The sequence below is a fragment of the Mustela erminea genome, chromosome 16 (genome assembly GCF_009829155.1).
Source record: "Mustela erminea isolate mMusErm1 chromosome 16, mMusErm1.Pri, whole genome shotgun sequence".
NCBI classification, from domain to species: domain Eukaryota; kingdom Metazoa; phylum Chordata; class Mammalia; order Carnivora; family Mustelidae; genus Mustela; species Mustela erminea.
Window position 1 is genome coordinate 84810146 of NC_045629.1, and position 26089 is coordinate 84836234.

The 26089-nt window shown below is 65.2% G+C and overlaps 2 protein-coding genes across 5 annotated transcripts; one reads left to right on the forward strand and one right to left on the reverse strand.

The window, feature by feature from the left end:
* Nucleotides 1–80: 80 nt before the first annotated feature.
* Nucleotides 81–26073, reverse strand: BOP1 (BOP1 ribosomal biogenesis factor). Of its 2 annotated transcripts, XM_032315740.1 has the most exons (16): nucleotides 25914–26066; nucleotides 24650–24850; nucleotides 13506–13586; nucleotides 2986–3140; nucleotides 2793–2910; nucleotides 2615–2716; nucleotides 2299–2511; nucleotides 2061–2222; nucleotides 1890–1970; nucleotides 1753–1822; nucleotides 1528–1660; nucleotides 1266–1446; nucleotides 895–1183; nucleotides 556–640; nucleotides 371–478; nucleotides 81–291 (listed from the first exon to the last, which is right to left on the reverse strand). In XM_032315740.1, the coding sequence occupies exons 1-16, from the start codon at nucleotides 26013–26015 to the stop codon at nucleotides 138–140; spliced, it is 2235 nt and encodes a 744-aa protein (XP_032171631.1). In that variant the 5' UTR covers nucleotides 26016–26066; the 3' UTR covers nucleotides 81–137. The 2 variants fall into 2 exon arrangements, with proteins under 2 accessions (XP_032171631.1, XP_032171632.1); XM_032315741.1 differs by lacking the exons at nucleotides 81–291; nucleotides 371–478; nucleotides 556–640 and adding an exon at nucleotides 696–734 and having other exon boundaries at nucleotides 875–1183; nucleotides 25914–26073.
* On the forward strand, nucleotides 4349–6615 carry SCX (scleraxis bHLH transcription factor). Of its 3 annotated transcripts, XR_004279523.1 has the most exons (3): nucleotides 4641–5311; nucleotides 6050–6159; nucleotides 6285–6615. XR_004279523.1 is itself a non-coding variant. In XM_032315767.1 (2 exons), the coding sequence occupies exons 1-2, from the start codon at nucleotides 4739–4741 to the stop codon at nucleotides 6092–6094; spliced, it is 618 nt and encodes a 205-aa protein (XP_032171658.1). In that variant the 5' UTR covers nucleotides 4349–4738; the 3' UTR covers nucleotides 6095–6615. The 3 variants fall into 3 exon arrangements, 2 of the variants coding, with proteins under 2 accessions (XP_032171658.1, XP_032171657.1); XM_032315767.1 differs by having other exon boundaries at nucleotides 4349–5311; nucleotides 6050–6615; XM_032315766.1 differs by lacking the exon at nucleotides 6050–6159 and having other exon boundaries at nucleotides 4651–5311.
* Nucleotides 26074–26089: the final 16 nt, after the last annotated feature.

Here is a 26089-nt window from a genome sequence, read left to right on the forward strand (position 1 = left end):
TTAGGAAGACTCTGAACTGGGGAAGGCCCCAGCAGTGGCGGGGTGCAGGTTGTAAACCCCGAATCAAGGTCACACAGCAGTCGGTGGGGGAACACTTGTATTGAGGGTCCTGAGCACACACGTGCCCCACGGACGGCCTAGCTGAACAGGCGGATGGTGCCATCGGCCCCTGAGGAGAAGACCCACGGCTGGGTGGGGTGGAAGGCCACGTCCAGGACCCCCAGGTCTCGGGTGGGCACATGCCCCCGCAGCACCTTCACCGGCACCAGCAGCGGGTTCTGCAGCAGGTCGCTGTGGGGGAGGAGCAGAGGACTCAGGCGGGGAGCGCCCCTCCCCCCAGCCGGGCCGGGCGCGTGGGGCTCGCACTCACTTGTACACCGTCCCGTGGCACACGGTGACGCTCCCGTCGTCCGAGCCAGACGCGAACAGTGGGTACCGGGTGTGGAAGGCCACGGCCCTGAGGGCCTTCTTGTGGTGCCTGGAGGGCAGGGGCCGGTGAGGGCTCGGGAGGGCCGGGGCGGGCCCACCGGCACCCCCACCCCCACCCCCACTCACCTCAGCACCCTGTACGGCTCGCAGGAAAGGTCCAGGTCAAACCACACAAGCTTGCTGTCGTAGCTGCCACAGATGACGTTGTCTCCTGGGGGCGGAGGGGCTGGTGGGGACCCGCGGGTGCACGCTCCCCTGCCCACGCGCCCACCCGCCCGCCCTCACCTGCAGGGTGCACGGCCCCCACTGTGCCCCGCCGCCCTCACCTGCAGGGTGCATGGCCCCCCACCCCGTGCCCCGCCGCCCTCACCTGCAGGGTGCACGGCCCCCCACCCCGTGCCCCGCCGCCCTCACCTGCAGGGTGCACGCGCCCCCCCCCCCCCCCCCGTGCCCTGCCGCCCTCACCTGCAGGGTGCACGGCCAGGCTGGACACCCACTTGCAGTTGGGCCGGAGCTTCTTGGTGAGCTCCTGGCGCAGCAGGTGGTAGAGGCGGACGGCGCGTTGCGAAGCCACCAGCAGGAAGGGTCGCAGGGGGTGGAAGGCCACGCGCTGCACGCGCCCGTGGCTACGGCGGAAGGGGCTCTGGCTGCGGCGCCGGCTCAGCTGGTGGATCAGCACCTGTGTGTGCCCCGCAGCAGCCAGCACCACGGCCATGTAGTCCCCACGCCCATGCCAGGTCACCTGGGTCACGGGCTGCAGAAGGCAAGGCTGGCTCAGTTGCGCCCTCACCAGCCTTTGGCCGCCCTAACCCCACACGCCCCGACAGCCCCCACACCTTCCCGTGGCAGATGCGCAGCCGCAGGCCCCCCTGGCGCTCCTCCTCCGAGGCCTCCAGCCAGCGGGCGGGCTGCGCCGCGGGCTCCTCGGCGGGGACAAAGGCGCTCAGCAGCTGGTCCGTGCTGCCCGCCACCAGCCGGTCCCCCAGGGCCGGGTTCAACAGCAGCACTGAGTCCTCTCTGCAGGCCAGAGAGACATGTGGCCCCTCAGGTGCAGCTCTGCACCCGTGGCCCCCAGTGGTCCCCAGGCCGCCCACTTACACCGCCACGGCCACTAAGCAGACGGTGGGGTGAGGGTTCCAGGCGACGCTCTTCACCACGCCCCCCACGGGCACAGTCCTCATGCAGCGGGCAGTGGCCACCTCCCAGAGCCGCACCGAGCCGTCGTCGGAGCCTGAACACGTGAACAAGGCCCTCACCAGCTGCCCTCCCGCCCCCCAGCAGCACCCCAACCCCCTGCTGGCAATGCCCCCACCTCAGGCTCACCTGAAACCAGCCACTGGCCATCCGGGGAGACACTGAGGCAACGGACAAGATTGCTGTGGCCCCTATAGACCTACAGAGGAGGATCAGTGAGGAGACACCCCTCCTGGGGGCTCCCCCCACCTGCCCCACGCACTCACCAGGGCCTGGCATGTGGGGAAAGGCTGCAGGTCCCGTGGCCGGGGCAGTTTCGGGATAAGGTCTTCAGGGTCCACGTTCACCTGGGCCAGGAGAGCACGAGGTCACCCCGCCCCACGTGCTGTGGCCCCCCCCGCCCCATCTGCCCCTGCACACCGCCCCCCGCCACACACCCGCATCTTGCGCTGCCGCGGGCACAGGTAGAGGTCGAGGCAGCGCTCGAAGCGCTCCTGGATAAACCGACCGTACGCGGGCACGGCCCGCAGGCTCGGGAACTTGCGGGGCAAGAAGTTGAGCTTCCTCTCGCCCGGCTCCTGCTGCTCCCACACCAGGCGCTGTGGAGACAGGGGTGAGCCGGGGGCCCAGGGCCAGGAGCAGGGGCCCAAACCCCCACCCCAGGGCGAGGCCCACCTCCTCTTCGCTGGGCAGGTACTCGGGGGGCGGATTGTAGGACTCTGCGTGGCCGGGCAGGGCCAGCTTCGGTGCGGGCACATGCATTTTGTGCCGGCCCAGCACGGCGTCCGGGTCCTCCTGTGCCCAGAGGTCGTAGAATCTGGGCGTGTGGTCCCGGGGCCGGCGCGGCTGAATCCAGCCCATCTTGATGGCGTGCACCATTCGAGAGACCTGCGAGGCCGGGGCCAGTGAGCGAGGGCGTGCGGGGACGCGGGGACGCGGGGACGGAGGTCTGGCCACAGCGGCGGAGGTCTGGCCGGCGGCCGGCGCATACCTTCTCCTTCTCCACCAGGGACGGGATGAAGCTGCGCTTGTCGGCGGGTCGGTTGGTCACCGGGTGCAGCATCAGGTCGCCGCTGAAGAAGTCCACGGCCGGCTGAGGGCACAGCAGACGGGTGGGCCCGGGCTCTGCGGCGGCCCCCGCACACCCAGGGCGAGCCGCTGCTACCCACCTCGTACGGGTCACAGCTCCTGTCCCCGAACTGGCCGCTCTGCAGCCGCCGCACCAGGGCCACCTGCTCGTCGGTCAGCCTCACGTCGTGCCCAGTCATCCGGTCCCGCACCGTGCGCCTGGGGGGTCGCGATCAGAGCCGAGCCCGAAGCCCCCCACCCCGCCCCCACTGGCCCCGGCCCGAGGCTGCGCACCAGTAATCGGGGTCATCCATCTTGTCCAGAAACTGGTCCAGCTCGTCACGGGTCCGCAACGGCTTGTAGATGCGCCTGCCGTCCAGGTCATAGCCCACGTGCGGGAAGTCATCATACCATGCCAAGGGCACGTTGCCCACCGTGTTCCGGATGTCCTGGGGCAGCAAGCCAGGCTGTCAGCGTCGGGTGCCCACCATGTCCATCCCTCCCTGCAAGCGCCCCAAGAGTCACAGGCCAGGGCGGGGGGAACCAGCAAGAGCGAGGGGACGGGCCTCGAGGCTGCTGGGACGGTACCCAAGCACCCTGACACATGCCCTCTCCCTGGGGTGTGACGTGGCACGGTGGCCAGTGCTGTCCCCCCCCCCCGGCCCTCAGAGGCGCCGGAGTTGTACCTTCACATTTTCCACTGAAGTGGTGCCAACCCCAGAGCCTCCCCCCAGATTCCTTGGCCAGGACTCTGGGCAGCCACAGACAAGGGTGACCTCATCGCCCATGGGCTCCCTCCCCTGGTGGGGGCCTTAGGCAAAAATGGGTAGCCACGGGCAGGGACTCAGGGAAGACCCTGCTAACCCGCTCCAAGGGGAGACAGAAGCCGCTGCGTTCTGCCCTGCAGGTATTTGTGGACGCCCCCCCCAGCCCTCCCTGATCCTGCCCCCCCCCCACCACAGCAGCCACATTCCTGGACACACATTCCTGGTCGAGGCCCCTGCCAGCCACCACCCTCTCTCCGCCCAGCACAGAGACTGCTGCCCAGGCGGCTGCTTCCTGAACAGTGGCCACAGGGGGAGGGGCCCAGAGGAGACTGAGCACAGTGGGGAGCCCAGGGGCCCCTTGCAGGAGCACAGGACCCCCTGAACTCGGCCCCCTGCACCTGCCTGCCCTAGTCAACCAACTTCCGTGGTCCCAGCGAGACCATCCTTCGGGGACACCTCCTGTGCCCCCGGCCTTCCTTCTCTGCATGGGGGTGGGGGGGAGCCACCCCTGAATCGGACAGACCCCAGAGCGAGCACCAAGGGAACAGCTAGGTCGCCCCACAGCAGGGCACAGCGCGAGCCGGCAGAGAGCAGGGTGTCAGGCAGAAGGCACAGCCTGGGCCACAGCTGGAGGGCACGGCTGACACCGGGAGGCTGGGCCACCCAGTGACCCCACGCACACCGGGGGTGGGGGGCAGCCTTGGATGGTGGGGTGAACTCCAGCCCCCCAGGGCTTTGCATCCCCTCCGCACTCTGCCTGCCACAAAAGGCCCAAGTGTACACAGGAGAGAGAGACCCACACAAACAGGGTGTGGCCGGGCACCAGCGCCAGGGGAGAAGACCTGCCTGGGTCATGGGTCCCACTTGACCCTCCTGCCCCCTGCTGAGGCAGAGGGGGAGGGCGGCAGAGCCCCCGCACGCCGCCCCCCAGAAGGGGACTCCCACTCCCCCACGGCCCCCAGAGACAGCGAGATGCTCCAGGCTCCTTCAGCGTGGCGCGAGAAGGCAGAGGGACGAGGGCCCCTGCTCCGCGCGGCCTCCGGGGGCTGGGAGGCGGGGAGGAGGGCGGGCCGGCGCGGGGGAGGGGCCGCCGCCACTATAAAGGCCCGGCCCGCGGCCCCGCTCCAGCCCGGGACGCACACGTGCGCGCGGCGCCGCAGCCGCCACCGCGGGCCCCCGAGACCCGCGCCTCCCCGGTCTCGCCTCCCCGGCCCCGGGCGGCCGCGCGGCGGGCGGCATGCGCTGCGCGAGGCGGAGCTGACGGCGCGCCCGCCGGCCCCATGTCCTTCGCCATGCTGCGCTCGGCGCCGCCCGGCCGCTACCTGTACCCCGAGGTGAGCCCGCTGTCGGAAGACGAGGACCGCGGCAGCGAGAGCTCGGGCTCCGACGAGAAGCCCTGCCGCGTGCACGCCGCGCGCTGCGGCCTCCAGGGCGCCCGGAGGCGGGCCGGGGGCAGGCGGGCGGGGGGCGGCGCGGCGGGGCCCGGGGGCCGGCCGGGCCGGGAGCCCCGGCAGCGGCACACGGCGAACGCGCGCGAGCGGGACCGCACCAACAGCGTGAACACGGCCTTCACGGCGCTGCGCACGCTCATCCCCACGGAGCCGGCCGACCGCAAGCTCTCCAAGATCGAGACGCTGCGCCTGGCCTCCAGCTACATCTCGCACCTGGGCAACGTGCTGCTGGTGGGCGAGGCGTGCGGCGACGGGCAGCCCTGCCACTCGGGGCCTGCCTTCTTCCACGCCGCGCGCCCCGGCAGCCCCCCGCCGCCGCCCCCGCCGCCCCCGCCCCGCGACGGCGAGAACGCCCAGCCCAAACAGATCTGTACCTTCTGCCTCAGCAACCAGAGAAAGCTGGTGAGTGTGGCCCGCGGGGCAGCCACGGAAAGGGACCAGGAGGCTGTGGCGGCCTCTGCCTCAGTATCACCCTAGCTACCCACACCTGCTGGGCAGAGACCCTGGCCAGAGGCCGGCAGAGCTCCCCACCCCCCACCCCCAGCATCACCTGTGACCCAGTGTCGCCCTGGGGTCCGGGGGGCGGGGAGCACAGGAAGGCCCAGCTGGGGCTGGCAGGGCCCGGCCTTCCTTGGGCCTTCTCCCCTCAAGTCCCCAGGGACACATGTGCCCAGGGGGACCAGACAGGGCCAACCATCGCTACATGGGAGTCTGGGAGGCGGAGAAGACACCAAACTAGAAGAGGCAGGGGGCCAGACCAGAACTGGTTCAAGTAACTCTGGCCCCCCCAGCCCTATCCTGGAAGGAAGGGGACTGGCTCCCCCTCCCCCACCCCCATCTGTTTGCCCTACCACAGCCCCTGCCACTGGCCTAAAGCCTATGGGGCACCTGCTAGCTCTCCCATGGCCCTCGCCCACGCCCCCGGGGCTGCCCACTCAGACCCCCGGGGCAGCCCTGGGCTCTGCAGACAAGAGGCTGGCGGGAGCCGTGGGGGCCGGGGGGATGGGAGGACCACGCTGCGGGAGCGCCGGGAGCGCTGGCCGGCTGATTTACAGCTCTTGCTGTGCTTGGTGGCACCGGAAAAGCAGGGTGAGCGGGAGAAAATGCGGCGCGGCTTTCCCCGGTCCGTTTCCTCTCCAGACGGCACGCGCGAGCTCCTGGGGCCTGAACATCTGGGAAATTTAATTTTACAATTTCGGCTGTGCAGCAGCGTACTCTCTCTCCTCCCCAAACTGCACGGGGAAGCCGGGGTGAGCGTGGAAGGGGGTGCGTTCGGCACCCGCCACCTGAGACAGCACCCCGTGGGGAAGCCCAGAGGCGCGGGCTGGCACTGGGTCTGCGGGCAGGCCCTGACACTGACCCCTCCCCTCTGCAGAGCAAGGACAGAGACAGAAAGACGACGATTCGGAGTTAGAGATGGACACCGCTGGGCTAGCCACAGAGAGCTCCCCTGGACCGGACTCGGGCACAGGCCTCCTGTGAGGACGCCCAGCGAGCCAGCCTGGCCTCTGGCTACGGCGGGGCCGACGGACAGACAAGTGTGCGGGACTCTGCACGGGCCCGATGGGCCCAGGCCCACCAGAACCTTCCGTGCTGGCTTCCTACCTGGGTTTTCTTCTGGTCACTACATGCTGGCATCTTGCGTCTTTGATACGATAATATAAAGTCTGGAAACTTTGTATAATTAAAAACAAAACAGTATTGTCCAACCGTGGAAGCACACTGTTCTCTTGAACGGTTCAGAACCCAGCCTGAGCCCAGCCCTCACGGCGGCGCGCGCCGCGCTCTCCAAGCTCAGTCCTCCCGGGGGGCCAGAGCACCCATCGTCAGGGAAGGCCTCCACCCTTCGGGGGCCGGGTCATCCCTCCCAGGCCTGAGGCAGAGCGAGGCACCTCCCCGGCGCCCGGGGGGCGGGGGGGCTGAAGGAGACAGAAGAGGGAGAGGGGGCAGGGGAAGGGCAGAGGGAGCCACTGCCACGCCAGCAGGGCACCGGCCAGTCTGGCCTTGTCTCCGAGGGCCTGCCGGGCACCCAGGCATCCCTGAAGGGGTGAGGAGGGCAGAGCTCGCAGCACAATCATGCCAAGTCTCCGGGCCTCAGCCTTTGCCCAGAGACCCACAAAGCGGACGCCTGGGGGAGGTGGAGTGGAGGGCGCTGCCCGGCACGGCAGGGTTCCCAACCTGGTGCGAGCCACCTGCATTCAGCCCTGAGTGCCCACCCCGAACCCCCACACAGGGCTCTGAATCCCACCCCTACTGGGCTGCCCTGGCTCCCCCGCCGCCACAAGCTGTGACAGGAGAGGAGCTTCATGACCCCGCCCCCACCCTGCGCGCGGCCCCCTGCAGCCCCCCCCACCGCTGCGCCCCACCCAGCTCCTCCAGAGGCCCCACCTGCTGCGGGCAGGGTGGTTTCAGGCCCCCTCCCGAGCTGTACGCAGCTGGCTGACCATTAAAATCCTGCAGGTGACAATTATGCTCTGCCGGCACAGCAGAGAAGAAAGGCAGGGGGCGGCCCTCTCCGGACCCCCTCCCCCTCCCCTCCCCCTCATTGGGCCGGGCGGGCCAGCAGCCTGACTTCCGGCCAGGCCAGACCACAGAGGGAATGGCCGAAGGCGCCAGGTGCCAGCCGTGGGCCCTCCCAGCCCTCAGCACAGGCTCCAGAGGCCCCCACTGACCCACCCTCCTGGGTCCCCAGGGAGAGGCCAGGTGCTGAGGCCCACGTGGGCACCCCAATAGGGCAAGGCCAGAGCTGCCCCCCTCCTCTGCACCGAGGGGCTCCCGGGAACTGCGAAGCAGGAAGCAGTGGTGTAATTTTGGAGGAAACTCTCAAAGCCAGAGCCATTAAGGGCCAGAGGGGGGGCTCTGTTCAACGTGATAGAAATATAACAGGATAAAAAGTCGCCATGGCAGGTTCCACTCCGAGAGAAACCCAACCCCAAGTTTCCTTTCCCTAATCCTGCAGGAGCCCACAGCCGGCCGGAGGGGGAAGAGGGCAGGCCCCGCCCGAGACGCGAGGGTCCAAACTGGGGGGGGTGGCCGTGAGAGCCCCCGAGGGAAGTGTCGGTGCGGGGGAGGGCAGGTGCACCCCAGGCCTCTGGGCCTGCCTCCCCCACCTCACTGCGCACGGGATGATGTTCTGCGGGGAGGGTCTGTGGCCCCCCCCACCTACTGTAATCACACATCCACACCGGAGCCTGGGGGGGGGGGATGTAAACCTCCCTTGGGAAGCCCCGCCAAGATGACGAGCACGCAGTGGGCGCCCACCTCGAGGCCACAGAGCGGCGCGTGTGAACGGGGAACACGTACCACGTGAGGCCAGAGGAGGGTGAAGAGGGAGGGGCACCCCCCGGAGCCCCATGGCTGAGGGGGTGTCAGGAGGCCTCCACAGGAGGTGCTGGGGCTCGGGGAGGCCTGCGGGAGAGGACAGGCCCGCTGGGATGGGCCCCCGGGGACCTAGCCTGTCGGGGCCCAGCGTGCTCGGGCCAGTTCCCCGCGGCCGGGCCTGTGACTCCCAACAGCGGCTGCAGCTTGGCCGACTTGGGCCTGGGCAGCCGGCCCAGGGCTCCCTGAGCTGCTCCGGTAGCAGCGATGCGGCGGCGAGGGCCTGGCCCGCCAGCCAACAGGAGGGAGCAGAGGGGGCGGGGGAGGAGCACTCCGTCACCCTTCACTGCTCCAGAAATTCAAACCAGACTGGGGGGGGCGGGCCGGCCGGAGACAGGCGGCCCCATCTGAGTGCACTCGCTGAGGAGCCGCTGGGTTGGGGGTGGCAGGTGCTCCTTGCCCCCCACAGGCCCTGCTTCCTTCCCAGAACGCTGGCCTCGCCTTCCACCAGGAGGGACAAAGACCCAGGGCTCCCTGTGTGTGCGCCCCAGAGGCAGCTGGAAAGGAGGGGCTGGGCCCGCGCCCTGGGCCAGCCGCCGCCGCTGTGGGCCAAGCTGGGCTGGAAACACTCTGATCGGCCCCGGCTGTCAGCTCCCTGTCCCCAGCCTGGGGAATGAGCTGCTGGCGGCCCCACATGATTCATCACCAGGCCTGAGCCCGCGGGCCAGCCGGCCCCCACCCTGCTCAGCACCTGTGGGCTGCCAGGAAGCACATGTGACCCGGGGGGGGGGCGGGCAGCACCCCCGACCCCTTCAGGTCAGGCACCGAGCTCGGAGGCACGGGCTGAGGACACAGACGCCCCCGTGCTCTCCTGGGGGGTGGCCAGTCTACCCCAAGGACCAGCCTCTGGGAGGGGGCCAGCGGGGGTCCCCCACCCCCCAGACTGCACCGGACACCAGCAGCGACTGGTCGATGCGCCGCTGGCTGGGGTTTTTCCGCTCCCGATGAGCCCCTCCCCTCCCCCTCCCCAAAGTGGCTGCAGCTGTCAGGGCCGCAGATTGCAGCCGCAGGTACGCTGGCCGGCTGCCCGCCGCCCTCCCGCGTCTGTCTGCGAGGGAGGAAGCCGGCCCACCTCTGGAATCCTTCACTCTCTCCTCATTCTGCCTCTCCACCTGTCCCCTGGGAGCGCGGGGTCAGCCGCCCTCGCTCAGGCTCTCTCTTTTCCCTTGCCCCTCTCCGATTACAATGCCGGCAGTGTTCCCTCGGCTCCCCCTGCACGAAGCTCCCGCCTGTCTCTGAGCGCCACTCAGCCTTCCTGAGCCCCGGCCTCTCCGGCCTCCTCCACGGGGCTTCATCTCCGCCAGAGCCCCGGGCGGGAGAAGGCCGGGCTGCGTGCTCCCCCGCTCACCTGCTGCCCCAGCACCCACGGAAGGTGCCAGCAGGACGAGGCCCGGTTCACAGACCAAAGGGGCAAGGCCAGGGGAGGACCCCAGCATGGGAGCGGCGAGATGGGCAGGGGAGGGGGCAGGTGGGGGGCTCAGCGCCGCCTTCCCACACGTCCCCCATCAGACCACCGCGGCCATTTGCCGACTCAGGTAGCGGGCACATCTGCCACGGCCGGCCCAGACACCGGGGCCCGCTCCGTCCCTCCCTCTCCAAGGAGCTGCCAGCCAGGCCCCCCCAAGCCATCACACGTGCCCTGACACAGGACCCCTCGGAGCCCACTGCCTGGCCTCCTCCATGACTGGGGGGCAGCAAATGCAGCCTCCATGGGAGCTGGGGCGCTCCCAGGCCCTCAGATGCCCCTGCCCCCACCCACCCCGGTCAGCCCCAGGGTCCAGTGAGCATTCCCACAGGGGCCCCCTGACTCTTTGCTACCTACAGGCAGTGGCTCTCTCAGAAACGGCCCCGGGGCGCTGGGGGTAGGCACAGGCCCACCTCTGTGCCGCGGCAGAGACCGGTTCCGAGACCCACGGGTCAGGCAAGAGCTCCTGGTGCGAGGGCGCCTCGAGCCCCCCACCTGCCTCTGTCCCCATCCCCAGCACTCCAGGATCTCACTCTGGAGGACTCCCCTCCCCCGGGCCCCAGCCCACGCTGTCACTACCCCTCACCCACCTTTCCTACAGAAGTCCCCCCCAAGGCCCCTGTCCCAGCTCCCACCCACCTGCCCGGCTGGGCCCTGACTGCCAAGGAAACTGGCTCCAAGTGGGCACAGAGCAGGGACCTCCGCCACCCACGTACCCCAGCAAATGGGGGGGGACGCAGCTCTGAATCAGCCCCACCTCCACCTGCCCGCCGCTGCACGGGGCCCCCAGCACGGAGACCCTGCTCTGTCCCAGAAGGCGTGCTACATCCCTTATAGGCACGGCTGCTTCCACCACTGCACCCCCCACCAGCCCCCACCCTGCCCTCCCCGCCGGGAGGCTCTCTCCCTGCGGAGAAGCACCAGGCCGGCATGGGGCAGGCACAGGGTGGGCAGGAGGAAGGCGCCCCCCCTCCCCCTGCCCCGGCCCAGGCACCGGCGGCCCCAAGGGGCACTCTGAGGTCACAGGCGTCAGGCCCGCGGCGCCCTGTGGCCACCTGCAAGGCCGTGGGTCGGACCAGCGGGAAGGGGCAGACTCGCAGGCCGGCGGCGGGGGCGGAGGGCCGACACGAGCGGCTGAGCGCCGGGCGCTCTCCACAAACAGCCCGAAACCTGAGCCGCGGGGCTCCCGCTGCCAGCAGCGACGCAGGCGCCCTGAGCGCGGGCGGCCAGGATGGGCGGGGCGGCGGCCCCGGGAGGAGCGGGAGGCCGCCAGCGCTGGAGGCAGCTGCCGGTTCAGTAGCTGGGAGAGGCCATTAACGGCCGTTTGGCGAGAGAGCAGAGGGGATGGCGGGCTCTGGATACAGACAGGCCTGGGCCTGTCCCCGCGGGATCCCAAGTTACTGCGAGGCCAGGGCGCCTGCGGGGCGGGCTCGGGCTGCAGCCCCACCCCCGCCACCCCCCAGCGGAGGTCCCGCGGGAGGGGGGGGCAGGAGGGTGTCGGGTTGGGATTTCGGGGACTTGGATGATGTGCCTCCCCACCTCGCGGCCAGGGTTCACAGCCAGCCCTCACTCTCACCTACAGCCAGCCTCAGTTTCTCCCCGCGGCCTGAAACAAAGAGGGGCCCAAGGCTGCGAAGGCCGTCAGCCCCCACCCCCAACACCGCCCCACCTCCCTGGGGTCCAGCGGCTGGATGAGATCACGTCTGTGAGGTGCCGGGGCCGTGGGAGAGGAGTGGGGTGGGCACAGCCTGCGGCTGCTCGGCCTCCCCCACCAGACCCAGCAGCACTTCGAGCGGACTCGGGCCCCAGTGCGGCTCGGGGTGTGAATCTGGGGACTGAGGAGCGCAAATGCCCAAGAACGGGCCTCAGACGATCCAACTGTCATCGTGAGTCAACATCTGGGGGCCCCAAAGCTGGGCTTGGAAGAGGCCAGCGGCCAGAGGGTCCAGAAGCCCCAGCAGCCCCCAGCTCAGGCCTCAGCCCCAGACTCCGGGAGTGGCAGGGCAGGGCCCAGGGAGAGGGAGGCCGAGTGGCACTTGCACCTCACCTGCTGGCCGCTACGCCACAGCGCCCACAAGGCTCTCTCCCAGGACCACCAACCCTGTCAGGCCACCACTGCTGCTGGCCAGAGCCTTACGTGGGGTCCAGACACCACTGGCCACCTCCAAGAATGCTGCTGGGAGAAGGCACTGCCCTGACACCATGGGTGTCCCCAGACCGTGGACCCTCACAGGCTCCAGAAACACCACGACACAGCCACGGGGCCACACAGCCTCCGAGCCCCACACTCCGAACCACGTACCCAGCGGGGCCTCTTCCCCAAAGTCCACCGCGCTCGCCTGGACTGCAGAGACACCCACGATGTGAGCGTGGAAGACACCAGCGCCCACGCGCGCCCCGAGCACCCCAGGCACACGCGCGGCTCTGGGGAGGGAAGCATCTGTCAGGCCTGGCAGAGCTCCTGAAAGATGAGCTCTGCCGCCCCCTCGAGCCACCGGCCGGCTGTGCTGGCAGAAGCTGGGGAAGGCGGGCACCCGGGCCCCCTCCTGTCACTCAGACATATGGGATAGTCATCGCCGGAGGAAGCAGCCCCCGCAGCCCCCACCACGGCCCGGAGCCGGCCGGGCCAGGCCGCGAGGAGCCTCCCTGTGGGCAGGCCCAGGCCCCTCCCCCACTCCGCACTCCATTTACAACCATCATTGATTTCTCAAAATACCAAATATAAAAAAGTAGCCGACAGGATGTGGCTGCCGACAGCCAGAGCCCCTGGGAGGGGGAGACAGGCAGGGAGCCGCACGGCCCCGGCCCCCCCTCCCCATGCGCGCCCGCTGCTCCGGCCAGGAAACCAATTTATTTTGTTTTGTCTCTGTTCTCTGAACGCACAGAGACCAGATCGGGCGGGCAGCCAAGGCTCCTGCAGCCGCTGCCAAGAGAGCGCGAGCGTGGGGGTGGAGGCCGAGCAGGGGAGGGGGCTCGAGCCTCCCCAGGTCCCAGGACGGCCCCCCCCGCCCCGCCGCGGCAGGAAGACTGCTGTCCCCGCGAGGTCCGCATCAGCGCCGCCGCCTCCTCCTCCAGCCAAGGCTGCTGCCCACGGAGGCACACCTCTGGGGGCACATAGTGGCACAGGGGCCACAGCCCTGCCAGTGACTGGGACGTACTTGGGAGGGCACGCGCAGGAGGAGGACAGCCACCTCGAGGCTCAGAGCACCTCAGCTTCCAGCCCTCCAGAGCAGCAGCCCAGGGAGCAGAGACGGCCTCTGGCCCACACGCCGGGGCCTCTGCATGCCAGACAGGGCACCACGCCTGCCCCTTCAGACCCTGAGCTGGAGGGATGGGGCCCACAACAGTCCACACCTCAAGGACATCAGGGAGGGAAGGGGCGGGGCACCCAGAGGCCACCCACCTCCTGTGCGAAGCTGACAGCAACGCTGCCCTCCGCACTCAGGTCTGTCACCACGGGGGCCCAGCACTGCCCCAGGCTCTCCGTGCCCACTGAGCATGAACTGAGCCTCCACAGAGCACGAGGGACCCCAGCATCAGCCGGCCGCCCTCCAGACAGCCCTGGGGGTTCGTCGCGTCACGCCCACCCCGCTTCCTTCCAGAGTGATGGCGCACACTAGCAGACGCTCATCCCCAACCCTGAGATCGCCCTTCCGGACCCCAAGCGCGGCCCCTCACAGCACCCTGACTCCCCTCTACCCTGGGCAGCACGGCGCAGCTGGGGAAGGCGCCCCCCTGCCCCGCCAGCCCCACCTCCTCATCGGAGCTGTCCTCTGCATACTCGTCCCGGCCCTGCACGCTTGCCACCTCCGTCCTTGAGGGAGGGCTCCCGGCCTGTAGGAGAGAAAGGAACAATGGTTATGTCAGGGTGCTGATGCCCTCTGACCTCGGGCAGAGCCCGCGCCCACAGTCCCCTGCCTCCTCCTGATGGCGGTGGCTTGGCAAGAACACACTGTCCCTCCCCCGGTGCTGCGCCTAAGGTTTCCACCACCCCCAATCTCTAAGCAGCTCCAACCTGGTCCTGGGCCTTAAGAGAAGATGAGCAACACCCCAGGTCTATGTGAGCCTGTGGGGCCCCACCTGAGGGTCTCTCTCAAGGGCCACACTCATCACCACGCGCTCCCAGGAAGGGCCCCAGGGAACAGCTGACACCTGTCCAGGCAGGAACAGGAACAGTCGGCAACAAAGCCGCCCACTGAAGGCCCGGCCGCCCCCACACCCTTTAACGGAGAAACCGGCTGCAGGGTTCCTGGCGCGACTGCCTGAACCCAGCCCTGCCGGGCCCCGGGGAGCCCAGGGTCAGGGAGCACAGTAGGCGTGGTACTTCATGGCAGCAAGTAAGAGCCGGGCAGGAGTGCTCCCCACACCTGGCCTGGTCCCTCTGGACAGTGTGTGGCACCTGCTGCCAGCCAATGTCATGGGGCCACAGCCAGCCCTCCTAGGACAAGCCCCCTCCCCCAGGAGGCCTCGGCGTCCACGGCAGCTGGGAGCCCCATTCAGCCCAGTCAGCCAAGGGCCCAGAGAACACCAGGAGGACGTGACCCCCAGGGTGACCCCAACGCACGGGGTCAGAGATGGGAGCCCTGGAACACACACAGCCTGACCTGGAAAACAGACGCTTCCCTCCCAGGGTTGGGGGAGTCAGGCGTACCGGAACCCGGACTGATGGGGAAAACAGTCTTGCCTTTCCCTCCCGGGCGCCATCAAGTACTGGGGAGCAGGGGCCCTGAGCAAGGCACCCCCGCCAGAGCCCCACTCCCCCGACAGGGCAGGAGCCAAAGGCCTGCGAGGTGGCTCTTCCTCCGGCCTGGTTTTCCCCTCAGCATAAGGAGGGTGGGAGATTAAGTTTTTCTCCAGGCCAGCAACAAGGAGGGATTCGGTTTCCATGTCGCCCCCACCCCCGCTCCCCATGCTGCACGCGCTGTGGGAGCCCTGCCCACTGAAAGTGGGTCAGCGCGGCCTCATGGGCGCAGGGTGTGGGTGGGGGGCAAACGGGGCAAGGCCTGAGCTCCTGCCCCCCACCAGGGCCCCAAGCTCTGCTGCGTCCTAGCCCACAGGGAGCCCTGCCCCGAGCGGCAGCCAGGGGACACACCTGCCCCAGGCCCAGGGCCAGGCAACAAGTCTCCTGAGCAAGGGGGCACCAGCCCGCCCGCTGCTCTCCACCAGCTCGGAACTCCAGACAGTCCCACACCACCTGCAAATGTGGCTCAGGCCACGGTGGTGGGGTCCCGCCAGGAAATGTCCCAGCCCCTCGACCTCCAGGATGCCCACGTTGCCCCATGCTGGGTGTGGCTGGCCCCCGGGGCAAGCGAGTGCACATGCAGGGGGCCTGAGACAGGCAGGCCCTCCCCCGGCAACAAGGGTCCCCCCAGCCCTCAGTCTCCCCCGCAGAAGCGCTGCTGCAGGGGACACGGTGGCCGCCAGGGGGCAGCAGAGGGCAGCCCAGCTCCAGGAACCTGGGGAGGCTCGGCCAGCCCACGTGCCCGCACACACTTGCCCCTCTTGGGTACCAGGCATTTAAAGAGGAAAACCTCGGGGGCGCCTGGGTGGCTCAGTGGGTTAAAGTCTCTGCCTTTGGCTCATGTCCTGATCCCAGGGTTCTGGGATCGAGTCCCGCGTCGGGCTCTCTGCTCAGCGGGGAGCCTGCTTCCTCCTCTCTCTCTGCCTGCCTCTCTGCCTGCTTGTGATCTCTGTTTGGCAGATAAATAAAATCTTTAAAAACAAAAAGAACACCTAAACAGAGTGTGCAGCGGGCCAGGGGAACAGCTCTTGCTTCTCTGCCCAACCCCACGACCACCAAACACCACGAGGACCAAAGCAGGGGCCCCCGGGGGTGCTGCCTGCCTCCAAGGCATCTTATCACAACCGCCGGCGCCCTCCAGTCGCCAGCAACAGCCCGGGCTCAGCCAACCCCACCGCCCCCACCCCACGACAGCAGGGCCCCTCCACCAGCCCTTACAAGCAGAGCCCTGCGAGCCCGCAGCAGCCCGCACGACGCTACCAGGCCAGAGCCTGGCACCCTGCGCGGCCTTCCTGTGGGGTGCAGGGTGCAGGAGGGAGAAGGGGACGCAAGCAGCGCGGCCCGAAGGCGGCGCGCGTCCAGGGCAGGCGAGCTGGCGTGCGCCCGGGAGCCATGCTGGCAGTCAGACCGTGGCTGGAGACCCATGTTCACCAGGGTCCGGTGTGGGGCAAACACTGTGTTCGCCAAAGAGCATCCATGGCCCCCGTGGCCTGCTGCAGACCCCCAGGCCAGCCCCCAGGGCTGCTCAGCCACCTCAGGGACATTAGACTGAGAGCGAGCAGACACGCAGTTTCTAAAGAACATTCGCCACGGGGGCCTGCAGAGCCCAGAGACAGCCCGAGCTGAATTCAGACCACCCCCCCAACTCGTTCACGAGGGAAAAGGCAGGGGACTTGGAGGAGGAACAGGATTGTTCCCAGAGCAGGAGCCGGCCCTGCTGGAGGAAGCGATGCTCACGCCCAGCCGGTTTCACGAATCCCAGAGACTTTTCCACGCTGCCGGCGCCCCGTTCACAACAGACGAGTTTAATGCAACTCGATGCCACCACAGTAAAGGCTGCGTGAGGACAAGGCTGAGGACCTGGCCTGATTTGGATGAGCCCCCTGGGCTGGGCGTGGCGACAGGACAAGGTTGGGGGGGGGGTTGTACACAGTGGCAAGAATTTGGCTGGTTCATGATTTCCTTTTAAATTTTCTTATTTGGGGACACTGGGCGGCTCAGTCATTAAGCGTCTGCTTTTGGCTCAGGTCATGATCTTAGGTCCTGGGATGGAGCCCCCCGAGGAATTGGGCCCCCTGCTCAGTGGGGGGGCCTGTTTCTCCCTCTCCACTGCCCCCGCCCCAGCTTGCGGTCTCTCTCTTGCTCTCTCTCAAATAAATAAATAAAATCCTTAAATAAATAAGTCTTTATTTGACAGAGAGCAAGAGAGAAAGCCCGCGAGTGTGAGGGGGAAGGGGGTGGAGAGAGTGTGCCAGCCCGAGAGAATGCGCACAGCGGGGAGACGCAGATGCAGACTGAGCAGAAGCCAGGACCCTGAGACCACGACCTGAGCTGAAGGCAGATGCTTAACCCACTGAGCACCCCCAGACGCCCCGGGAAAGAGTCTTCAGCAGAGTCCGAGCTGAGCGTGAAGCCCAACGTGAGCCTCCGCCTCACGACCCTGAGACTGTGACCTGAGCTGAAACCGAGCTGGACACGGCGCGTCTGAAGCACCCGGGCGCCCAGACTGTTGCTGTTTCTTTTTTTTAAAGATTTTATTTGTTTATTTGACAGAGAAAAATCACAAGTAGATGGAGAGGCAGGCAGAGAGAGAGAGAGAGAGGGAAGCAGGCTCCCTGCTGAGCAGAGAGCCCGATGCGGGACTCGATCCCAGGACCCTGAGATCATGACCTGAGCCGAAGGCAGCGGCCCAACCCACTGAGCCACCCAGGCGCCCCAGACTGTTGCTGTTTCAAGCCATGGCGGAAAATCTTTGACTTTCCTCCCATCAAGGGCAGAGGCTATGTGCCTCCTCCCCAAATCTGGGTGGGCTTATGGCTTGCCTGTCCCAGGAAAGCAGCCCGGACCAACAACATGTGAACTCCGAGTCAAGATCTTAAAGGTCTTGCAGCTGTGCCCTCGGAGCCCTGAGCCCTTTGGCGAGGATGCGGCAGACGGGCGCCAGCCATGCACGCCGCCCCCGACCAGACACACGAGTGACGAGACCTCGGCTGTTCTTCCTTAGGACCCGCCCCTGAGCCCCGAAACACGGGGTGTGAGGCGTGATGACCGTCCGAGAGCAGAACACAGCAGAGCCCTGGAGGGGCCCAGGAAAGCTGACATCCTGAGTGTGCCACCCAATTCTCGGGCAGGACCCAGCTAAAGAGGCTGTGGGTTACGCCCAATCCCACTGACCACGCCCCCTAGACATGACACCACCTCACCCTGCCTGAACTCTGACCCGCAGAAATGAGGGTGCTGCTAAATGGCTAAATAATGCTCACGACGTCGGGCGGACCGTGGAGCAGCTGCCAGCCGCCCTCCACGGGGGCCAGCCCCACACGGCCTGCGCGCTCACATCCTTGGCTCTCTGGTTGGTGCCCAGGCACTTCCGAGCTGAGGTGAGCCCCAGTAACCAGCTGACGGCCCCCCTTGCGACCCCCCCCAGGCACAGTGCCCACCCTAGACCCGAGCACGGGCAGCACGGCCACAGTCTGCACCCAAGATTCCCACAGTGCCCTGCCTGGCCTCCTGGCGGTCCCTCCACCCCCGTCCCCAGAGCCATGTGGAGACCCAGGCAGGCCCCTTCTGCCCACGGGTCTGCAGTATGGAACACACAGAACGCTCTTAAAACATGTGGAGGGGCGCCTGGGGGGCTCAGCCGTTAAGCGTCCACCTTCGGCTCAGGTCACGATCCCGGGGTCCTGGGATCGAGCCCCGCACTGGGCTCCCTGCTTAGCAGGGACCCTGCTTCTCCCTCTCCCACTGCTTGTGTTTCCTCTCTCACTGTCTCTCTGACAAATAAATGAATAAAATCTTCAAAACAAACAAACAAAACACCTGGAGAACACTCCTGACACCCAGGCACAATAACCACATCTGTAGCTGAACGTGGGGAGCTAACCGACAACAATGGGGCCCTGTGAGCAAAAAAAACCAAAAGGGGAAAAAACCCACCTAAGAAAGACCAACGTAAACATGACAAGTGGGAACACTGGGTCTAAACAAGCACAGGGGGTGCCTGGGGGGTTCAGGTCATGATCCCGGGGTCCTGGGATCGAACCCCACATCAGGCTCCCTGCTTGGGGAAGCCTGCTTCTCCCTCTCCCTCTGCTTGTGTTCCCTCTCTCGCTGTCTCTGTCAAAAAAATAAATCTTAAGAAAAAAAAATTAAAATAATAAGTAAACAAGCACAGAAGGGAAGAACACGGGAGGGAGGAGAGACAGTGGCTGCAGCACATAAATGCACCCCAGAGACCTCGTCCAGAAGCAGCACAGAGACGCTGCAGCACATAAATCCACCCCAGAGACCTCGTCCAGAAGCAGCACAGAGACGTCGCCCTCCCAAGGCCCCGCACACGCCCCCTTCCGAGGGTGCAGGCGAGTGAGGGCCTCCTGCCCGCTGAGAGGCCCTGCGCCCTGGGGAGCGGGCGCACAGGTGGGCCAGGGTGGGCGTGCTGGGACAGCGGAGCCTAAAGAGATGCCCCTCTGAGATCGCTCCCCACCACCCTGCCCTGGGACCGCACTCCCAGAACTGCCTGCGCGCGTGAGAACGAGCACCACGAGGGGACTCCCACCCCCAGGGGTGGTCAGGCCGCGGGCCGTGCACACCACAGACACCAAGTGGCAAGGACAGCCCTCAGAGGCAGAGGGACGCGCAGAGGGCAGGAGTCAGGAAGCAGACGGGCGTGACGCGGATGGGGGCCTGGCTGTGCGGAGAACCTGGGAGACCCAGGCAGCCCTCACGCTTACGCCGGAGCAGGAGGCAGGACAGAGCAGGCGGGACGGCCCTCAGGAGCTCCGAGCAACCACTCTGCTGGATCCGTGATGCTCGTCACGTGACCCCACACAACACTGAAAAAGAAAGTGCCGGGGGCGTGTGGGGGTGCTCATGGCTTAAAGCCCCTGCCTTCGGCTCAGGTCATGATCTCGGGGTCCTGGGATCGAGTCCTGCATCGGGCTCTCTGCTCAGCGGGGAGCCTGCTTCTCCCTCTCTCTGCCTGCCTCTCTGCCTACTTGTGATCTCTGTCAAATAAATAAATAAATAAATAAAATCTTTGGGGGGAAAAAAGTGCTGGACGTGTCTAGATCCCTTCCAAAGACCCAAGAAGAAGTGGAGAAGGAGCTCACAGACAGTGACACCCAGGGCAGCCTGGCACCCAGGCAGCCATGTCTCCCCAGGGCAACCCTGGGCACCTGGGCCACGTAACCCCATCTCTCCCCCGTGGGAAAGGAAGGTGGGGATCAGGACAGTGCCCCAGAACGGGCCAGTGATCACCTGGCCTTCCATTTTCATCCCTGGGCGGCTTCAGCAGGATGTTCCTGCCGGTCTGGGATGGCCTGTGGCAGACACACCTGGAACCCAGGGCTGGTGGGGCAGGGTCCCCTGACAATGACCTGTCAGCCCTGTCCCTCCCAGAACAGGAAGGCAAACCCTCCAGCTCCCTGTTGTGGAGGTCACTCAGTGGACTTGAGGGCCTGGGCCTGGGGCATCCCACTCCAGTCGGCATCTCTCCCGGCAGCTCTCGGCCTCGGGCCCTGCATCCCTGATGTCAGCACGCAGCGCCGCCAGGAGGCAGGGTGCCCTTCAGGCATGTGCAGGAGAGTGAGAAGTCGAGGAGCTGGGTGGTGGCCAGCCCACCCTTGGAAGCAGCGGAAGCCTTGACACAGGTTAAGGGGGAGAGAGTGCGGGGAAACAGTGACAGGAGCACCCAGTGGAAGAGAAGTTAGGGGCGAGCCCCACAGCATGCTCGCCGTGGGCGGAAGGAAGAGCAGCAGAAGCCCGAGCGGGTCCCCCCTTGCAGAAGTAGCTCACCCGAGACCGCCGTCCGCCAGACCACACAGGCGGCTGTGGCCAGGAACCAGAGAATTCCAGGGGCTTTCAGTTCCAGAGCGGGGACAGCGGGTGGGGACCCGGGCCCAAGTGGGAGTCACCGCCGGCAGGGGCCCACAGGACCGCAGGCGGCAGGGAGACACTAGTTCTAGAAGCTGCTCAGTGGAGGGGTCGGCTTCCGGCTATGAGGCTGCGCGCTAGTAACAGGGCTCAGGCCACGCGGCGGGGAGCCAGCTCGACCCAATGGAGAGGCGTGGGTGGTTCTGGAGAGCAGCTGGCAGAGAGGAGAGCTGGGGAGCTTGTTCCACTGAGGACTAGGAACCCCCAGCTCCCACCTGAGTCCTGTCTCTTGGCCTAGAGAACCTCAACCCTAGTAAAAGGACGACCGTGCACTAGAACAGAAAACACCTCAACGGGGCTACCCGCAGCCCTCAATGAAAGCACAAGGAGGCCAGAGACATGAACGGCCATGCAGGGCAGCCCCGGGGCTCTGCAGAACTCGGAACCCCTCCTGATTCGTGGGGTTCCCAACCAGGATGACCCACAGGAGACAGGGACGGTCCTCAGAGCCAGGGCGTGAAGCGGGAGGGGCCCAGGAGGGTGCCGCAGCGACCAGGCCCCAGCACTGCACACAGTGCGGGGGCTGCAGTCCTGGCCCGCCAGCAGACCCAGAGGCAGCCTGGACCCCTCTGAGAACTGCGCCCTCCGGGAGGCCAGAGCCAACCTCCCCAGACAGAAGTCCGGGCCCTGCTTCTGGAGAAGGGAGGGCTTCAGTCTCCACCAGATGGACCAGCAAGCCCACCCAGAAGGCGGCCCCGCGGAGAACACGCAGCTCTGCGGGCCCACAGCTGAGGGAGGTGGGGGGGACCGAACGCGGCCACATCCACACGTGTCCCTCGCACTGAACCCCAGGCCGCAGTCTCTTGAAACGCTTGCACACATCACCTAGTTCAGAGAACTTAAGCCGAAATCTTTTAAGGGGGAGAGGGGCAAAGGGAGAGAATCTTAACCAGGCTCCAAGCCCAGCACAGAGCCCCAAGCAGGGCTCACCCCCATGACCCTGAGATCCCAGCCTGAGCCAAAATCAAGAGAGGGTCACTTATCCGACCGAGACCCCCATGCACCCCAAACAGAAAATTTTTATTTAAAAAGTTATTTAAGGGGCACCTGGCTGGCTCAGTGTGTTAAGCATCTGCCTTCGGCTCAGGTCAAAATCCCAGGGTCCTGGGATGGAGCCCCAGGTCGAGCTCCCTGCTCAGTGGAGTGGGGAGCCTGCGTCTCCCACCCCTACCCCCTGCTTATGCTCGTTCGCATGCTTTCTCTGTGACAAATAAACAAAATCTTTAAAAAATAGAAAAGTAAAATAAAATAAAAAATTATTTAAACTTTTTTTAAGTAGGCTTCACGTCCAACACAGAGCTTGAACTCATGACCCAGAGATCAAGAGTTACATGCTCTACCTACCAAGTCAGCCAGGTGCCCCAAAAAAGTGATTTAATTTTTAAAAATTACTTTTAGGGCACCTCGGTGGCTCGGTTGGGTCAGCATCCGACTCTTGAATTCAGCTCAGGTCATGGTCTCAGGGTCCTGGGATCTGGGTCAGGGAGACTGCCTCCCACTCATCTGCGTGTACACGCCCACACTCTTTATAAAAAATAAATTTAAAAATTATTTTTATAACTTTATTTATAAAATAAGATTAAAAAACCCCTTTTTAAAATAAAAAAGTTAGGGGCCCCCTGGGGCACCTCAGTTGTTAAGTGTCTGACTCCGGACCTTGGCTCAAGTCTTGCTCCCACAGTCGTTGAGTTTAAACCCTGCGTTAGGGGCCATGCTAGGCGTGGAGCCTGCTTTATTTACTTATCTGTCGAGATTTTATTTATTTATTTGTCAAAGAGAGAGCGAGCACTCGGGGGCACAAGCAGAGGGAGCGGCAGAGGCCGAGGGAGAAGCAGGCTCCCCGCTGAGCAAGCAGCCCTACAGGGGATTCAATCCCAGGACCCTGGGGTCATGACCTGAGCCAAAAGCAGGCAGGTATTCAGGGGGCTGAGCCACCCGGGCGCCCCCGGAGCCTACTTTGAAACATAAACAAAAAAATACTTAAGTGTGGGGATGCGCCTGGGTGGCTCAGTGGGTTAAGCGTCTGCCTTCTGCTCGGGTCATGATCTCAGGGTCCTGGGATCGAGCCCCGCATCGGGCTCTCTGCTCGGCTGGGAGCCTGCTTCTCCCGCTGCCTCTAGCTCCCCCTGCTTAGGCGCGCGCTCTCTCTCTCTCTCTCTCCCTCTCTTTAAAGAGAAAAAAAAAAATACTTAAGCGTGTGGACCTTAGCTGTGCAAGGAGGAACGACATGCCGACAGGCAAGGAGCGGAGGCCGCCCACGGGAGCAGGGCTGCGAGGAGGAACTTCCGCTCTCCACTGAGTAGCACGGATGAGAGAGTGAATTTCTCTCAAGGAAGGTATATTTTATAATTCTAAAAAGTTAAAAAAAGGAGGAGAAACAGCTACCCATCATACCCCAAACCACAGTCAGCACAGCTCACACGTCATCTCTCTGTGCGCACTGGCAGTAGGACTAGATCCTAAGTGTGCAGAAGGGTTAAATCGGGGGGTTCGGTAGGTCAAGCGTCTGCCTTCGGCTCGGGTCATGATTCCAGGGCTCTTGGATCGAGTCGCACGTGGGGCTCCCTGCTCTGCGGGGAGCCTGCTTTTCCCTCTGCTCCTCCCCCTGCTTGTTCTCTCTCTCTAATAACTAATCTTAAAAAAAAAAAAAGCGCCTGGGAGGCTCAATGGGTTAAAGCCTCTGCCTTCGGCTCTGGTCATGATTCCAGGGTCCTGGGATCAAGCCCCACATCGGGCTCTCTGCTCGGCAGGGAGCCTGCTTCTTCCTGTCTCTTTGCCTGCCTCTCTGCCTACTTGTGATGTCCATCTGTTAAATAAATAAATAAAAATCTTTAAAAAAAAAAAAAAAAGGTTTAAATCTGACATTAAGGGGCGCCTGGGTGGCTCAGTGGGTTAAGCCGCTGCCTTCGGCTCAGGTCATGATCTCAGGGTCCTGATATCGAGCCCCGCATCGGGCTCTCTGCTCAGCGGGGAGTCTGCTTCTCCCTCTCTCTGCCTGCCTCTCTACCTGCTTGTGATCTCTCTCTGTCAAATAAATAAATAAAAATCTTTAAAAAAAAAAAAAAATCTGACATTAAATCCTTTCTTCCTGGGGCACCTGGGTGGCTCAGTGGGTTAAGCCGCTGCCTTCGGCTCGGATCATGATCCCAGGGTCCTGGGATCGAGCCCCGCATCGGGCTCTCTGCTCAGCGGGGAGTCTGCTTCTCCCTCTCTCTGCCTGCCTCTCTGTCTACTTGTAATCTCTCTCTCTGTCAAATAAATAAATAAAATCTTAAAAAAAAAAAAAAATCCTTTCTTCCTAGGTAAAAGATCAAACAAGCATGGCTTTTTGGTTTCTATTATGGGAGATTTCTGCATGATTCAAGGTCCTAAACTTCAGAACACCAGACCCATTGAAAATACAAATAGTTATAAACTAGTTTCTAAAACTTCCGAAGAGCGAACAGTGTATTTTAGTTAAATTAAACTTTTCTCTCGTTTTTCTCATTTGAGACAAGAGGGAAGTGCACTCGTCCCCTCATCCCAGGGACAGACATCAGGCCAAAGCCTCAGCCAGCAAGACTCCCTGGGACGAGGCTCAGGTGTCAGGACGGCTCACTCCTGTGTCCGGTGAGCTCTGCCTCCAGGTAGTCCTGTGCACATGAAGGTCCCACCTCGGGCTTCGCCCCCAGGAAACCCAGCCTACGGCTGAAAGTGGGCTGAGCTCCATGGAGAGATGACATTAGAATCACCTGCAGAGAAGGTCCGGTATGTGGGTATTTGGAGTTCTTGAGAACAGAGCACATAACTGTAATTGAAAAACAAGCCCTAAGAAGGGTGCCTGGGTGGCTCAGTGGGTTAAAGCCTCTGCTTTTGGCTCAGGTCATGATCCCAGAGTCCTGGGATCGAGCCCCACATCCGGCTCTGCTCAGCAGGAAGCCTGCTGCTCTGCCTACTTGTGATCTATTAGCTCTTTATCAAACAAATAAAACCCTTTAAAAAACAAAACAAGAGAACAACCCCCAGGAGCTCAGAGCACTCCAGCTCTAACTAAGTGTTCCACTTGGCCCCAAATGTGCCCAGAGGTGCATCAGAGGAGGGATGTGGGCCTTGGGGTCCCAAGGACACTTGGGAGAAAGCAGTGTGGTGACAGGCCCCCAGGGAGCCTAAAGCCTGGTGGTCACTTTCTTTCCTGGCCACCTTCACCTAGAGAGGACAGCCTACCGCAGGCTCCTCACTCACCCACCTGCACCTGCTGTCCGGTGGTCTTCTCCGTCCCGCCGTGGCCCTCATCGCTGCTGACCCCATCCTCTCCCTCTGCTGGGTCGTCCTCACTGTGGTCGCTGCCGGAGTCTTCCAGGCCTGAGAACACACTCTCCTCGCTTTCAGACAGGCCAGAGTCGCCGTCATCCCGGAGGCTGGGAGCAGCAGCACAGGCGAGAGAGGACTGCGGGGAACACAGTGTTGACTGTTGACGACGGCCAGACGCCCCCAGGCCACCCGCCACCCGCCAGGCACCCTGCTGACCCATGGCTCTGCATGGCCAGCCTCCAAGGCCATAGCCCTCGGGCCACAAGCGTCCACCTCCACCAAACCGTCCACCAAACCCAGGCGGAACCTTCCTCACTGTCCACCTCCACTGACAGCACGGCCACCTGCCCCTGGAAGGGACATTTAGTTTCCCGCATCTCGCAGGGAAAGGAGTTTTCCCATCTCTCGGAGCTCAGTTCCCACCACATTTCCGACCCAGGCTCCCCATCCTTCGCACCCCACGCTGGCAAACCCCAGAGCTGCGACGGCGCTGGGCCAGAGGCTGAGCCCCGCAGCCGACCGGATGGAGCCGGCAGCGGATCAGCAAACTGTGAAGGGGGTCGAACAGCGACAGAAATGATCCAAGCCTGGCTTCAGAGCAAGCGTGACCCGCCCTTCCCTCCCCTGCTTACCTGATACCATCTCCCCCAACCCTACAGGACACGACGCGCGGGGGGAGAACCTGTCACTGCGAACAAGCAGCTGCAGGCCTCTCGGGAGCCGCTGAGCACGGAGCCCGCACCTCCTGCGCTTCCCGGGTCTGGACCGGCCTCAGCTCTCTCGCGGCAGAGCCGCGGCCCGGCCGGACCGTCCGCGGCCCAGGAGCCCGACCCCCGCAGCCGGCGCGGCCCCGCGCCCGCGGGAGGACGCGCCGGCGGCCGTACGCCCCGGTTCTTCCCTCCCTAGCGCCCTTCGTCCCACAGCACGTCCCCGCGCAGCAGCGGTCGGGACGCCGGGCCCGCGGCTCCGGGAGGCCGCCTCTCGGCCCGCCGCGTCCCCCCGCCTCCGCCTCCCCCTGCGGCCGCGCCCCGCGCAAGGGGTGCTCCCGGCCAAGGCCGCGCAGGGCACGCGACCCCTCCCTGCTCCCACTCCCGGGCCCGCCGCGCGCGGGGCGGCCTCGCGGGGGGCGGCCCAGCCACCACGTGCGGCCCCGGGCCCCGCCGCCCGACCCCGCCGCTCGGACCCGCGCCCGCTGTCACCTCCTCCGGCTCCGGCTCCGGCTCCGGCCCCGGCCCCCGCCGCCGCTTCCCAGGCCGCGCCCCCGTCGCCGCCGCGCGCCCCGCGTCCCGCGCGCCCGCCATGCTACCTAGCCAGTCCCGACCGCGCCGCCACTTCCGGCAGCGCGGGCCGCGTGAGGACGGGGGCGGGGCCTGTG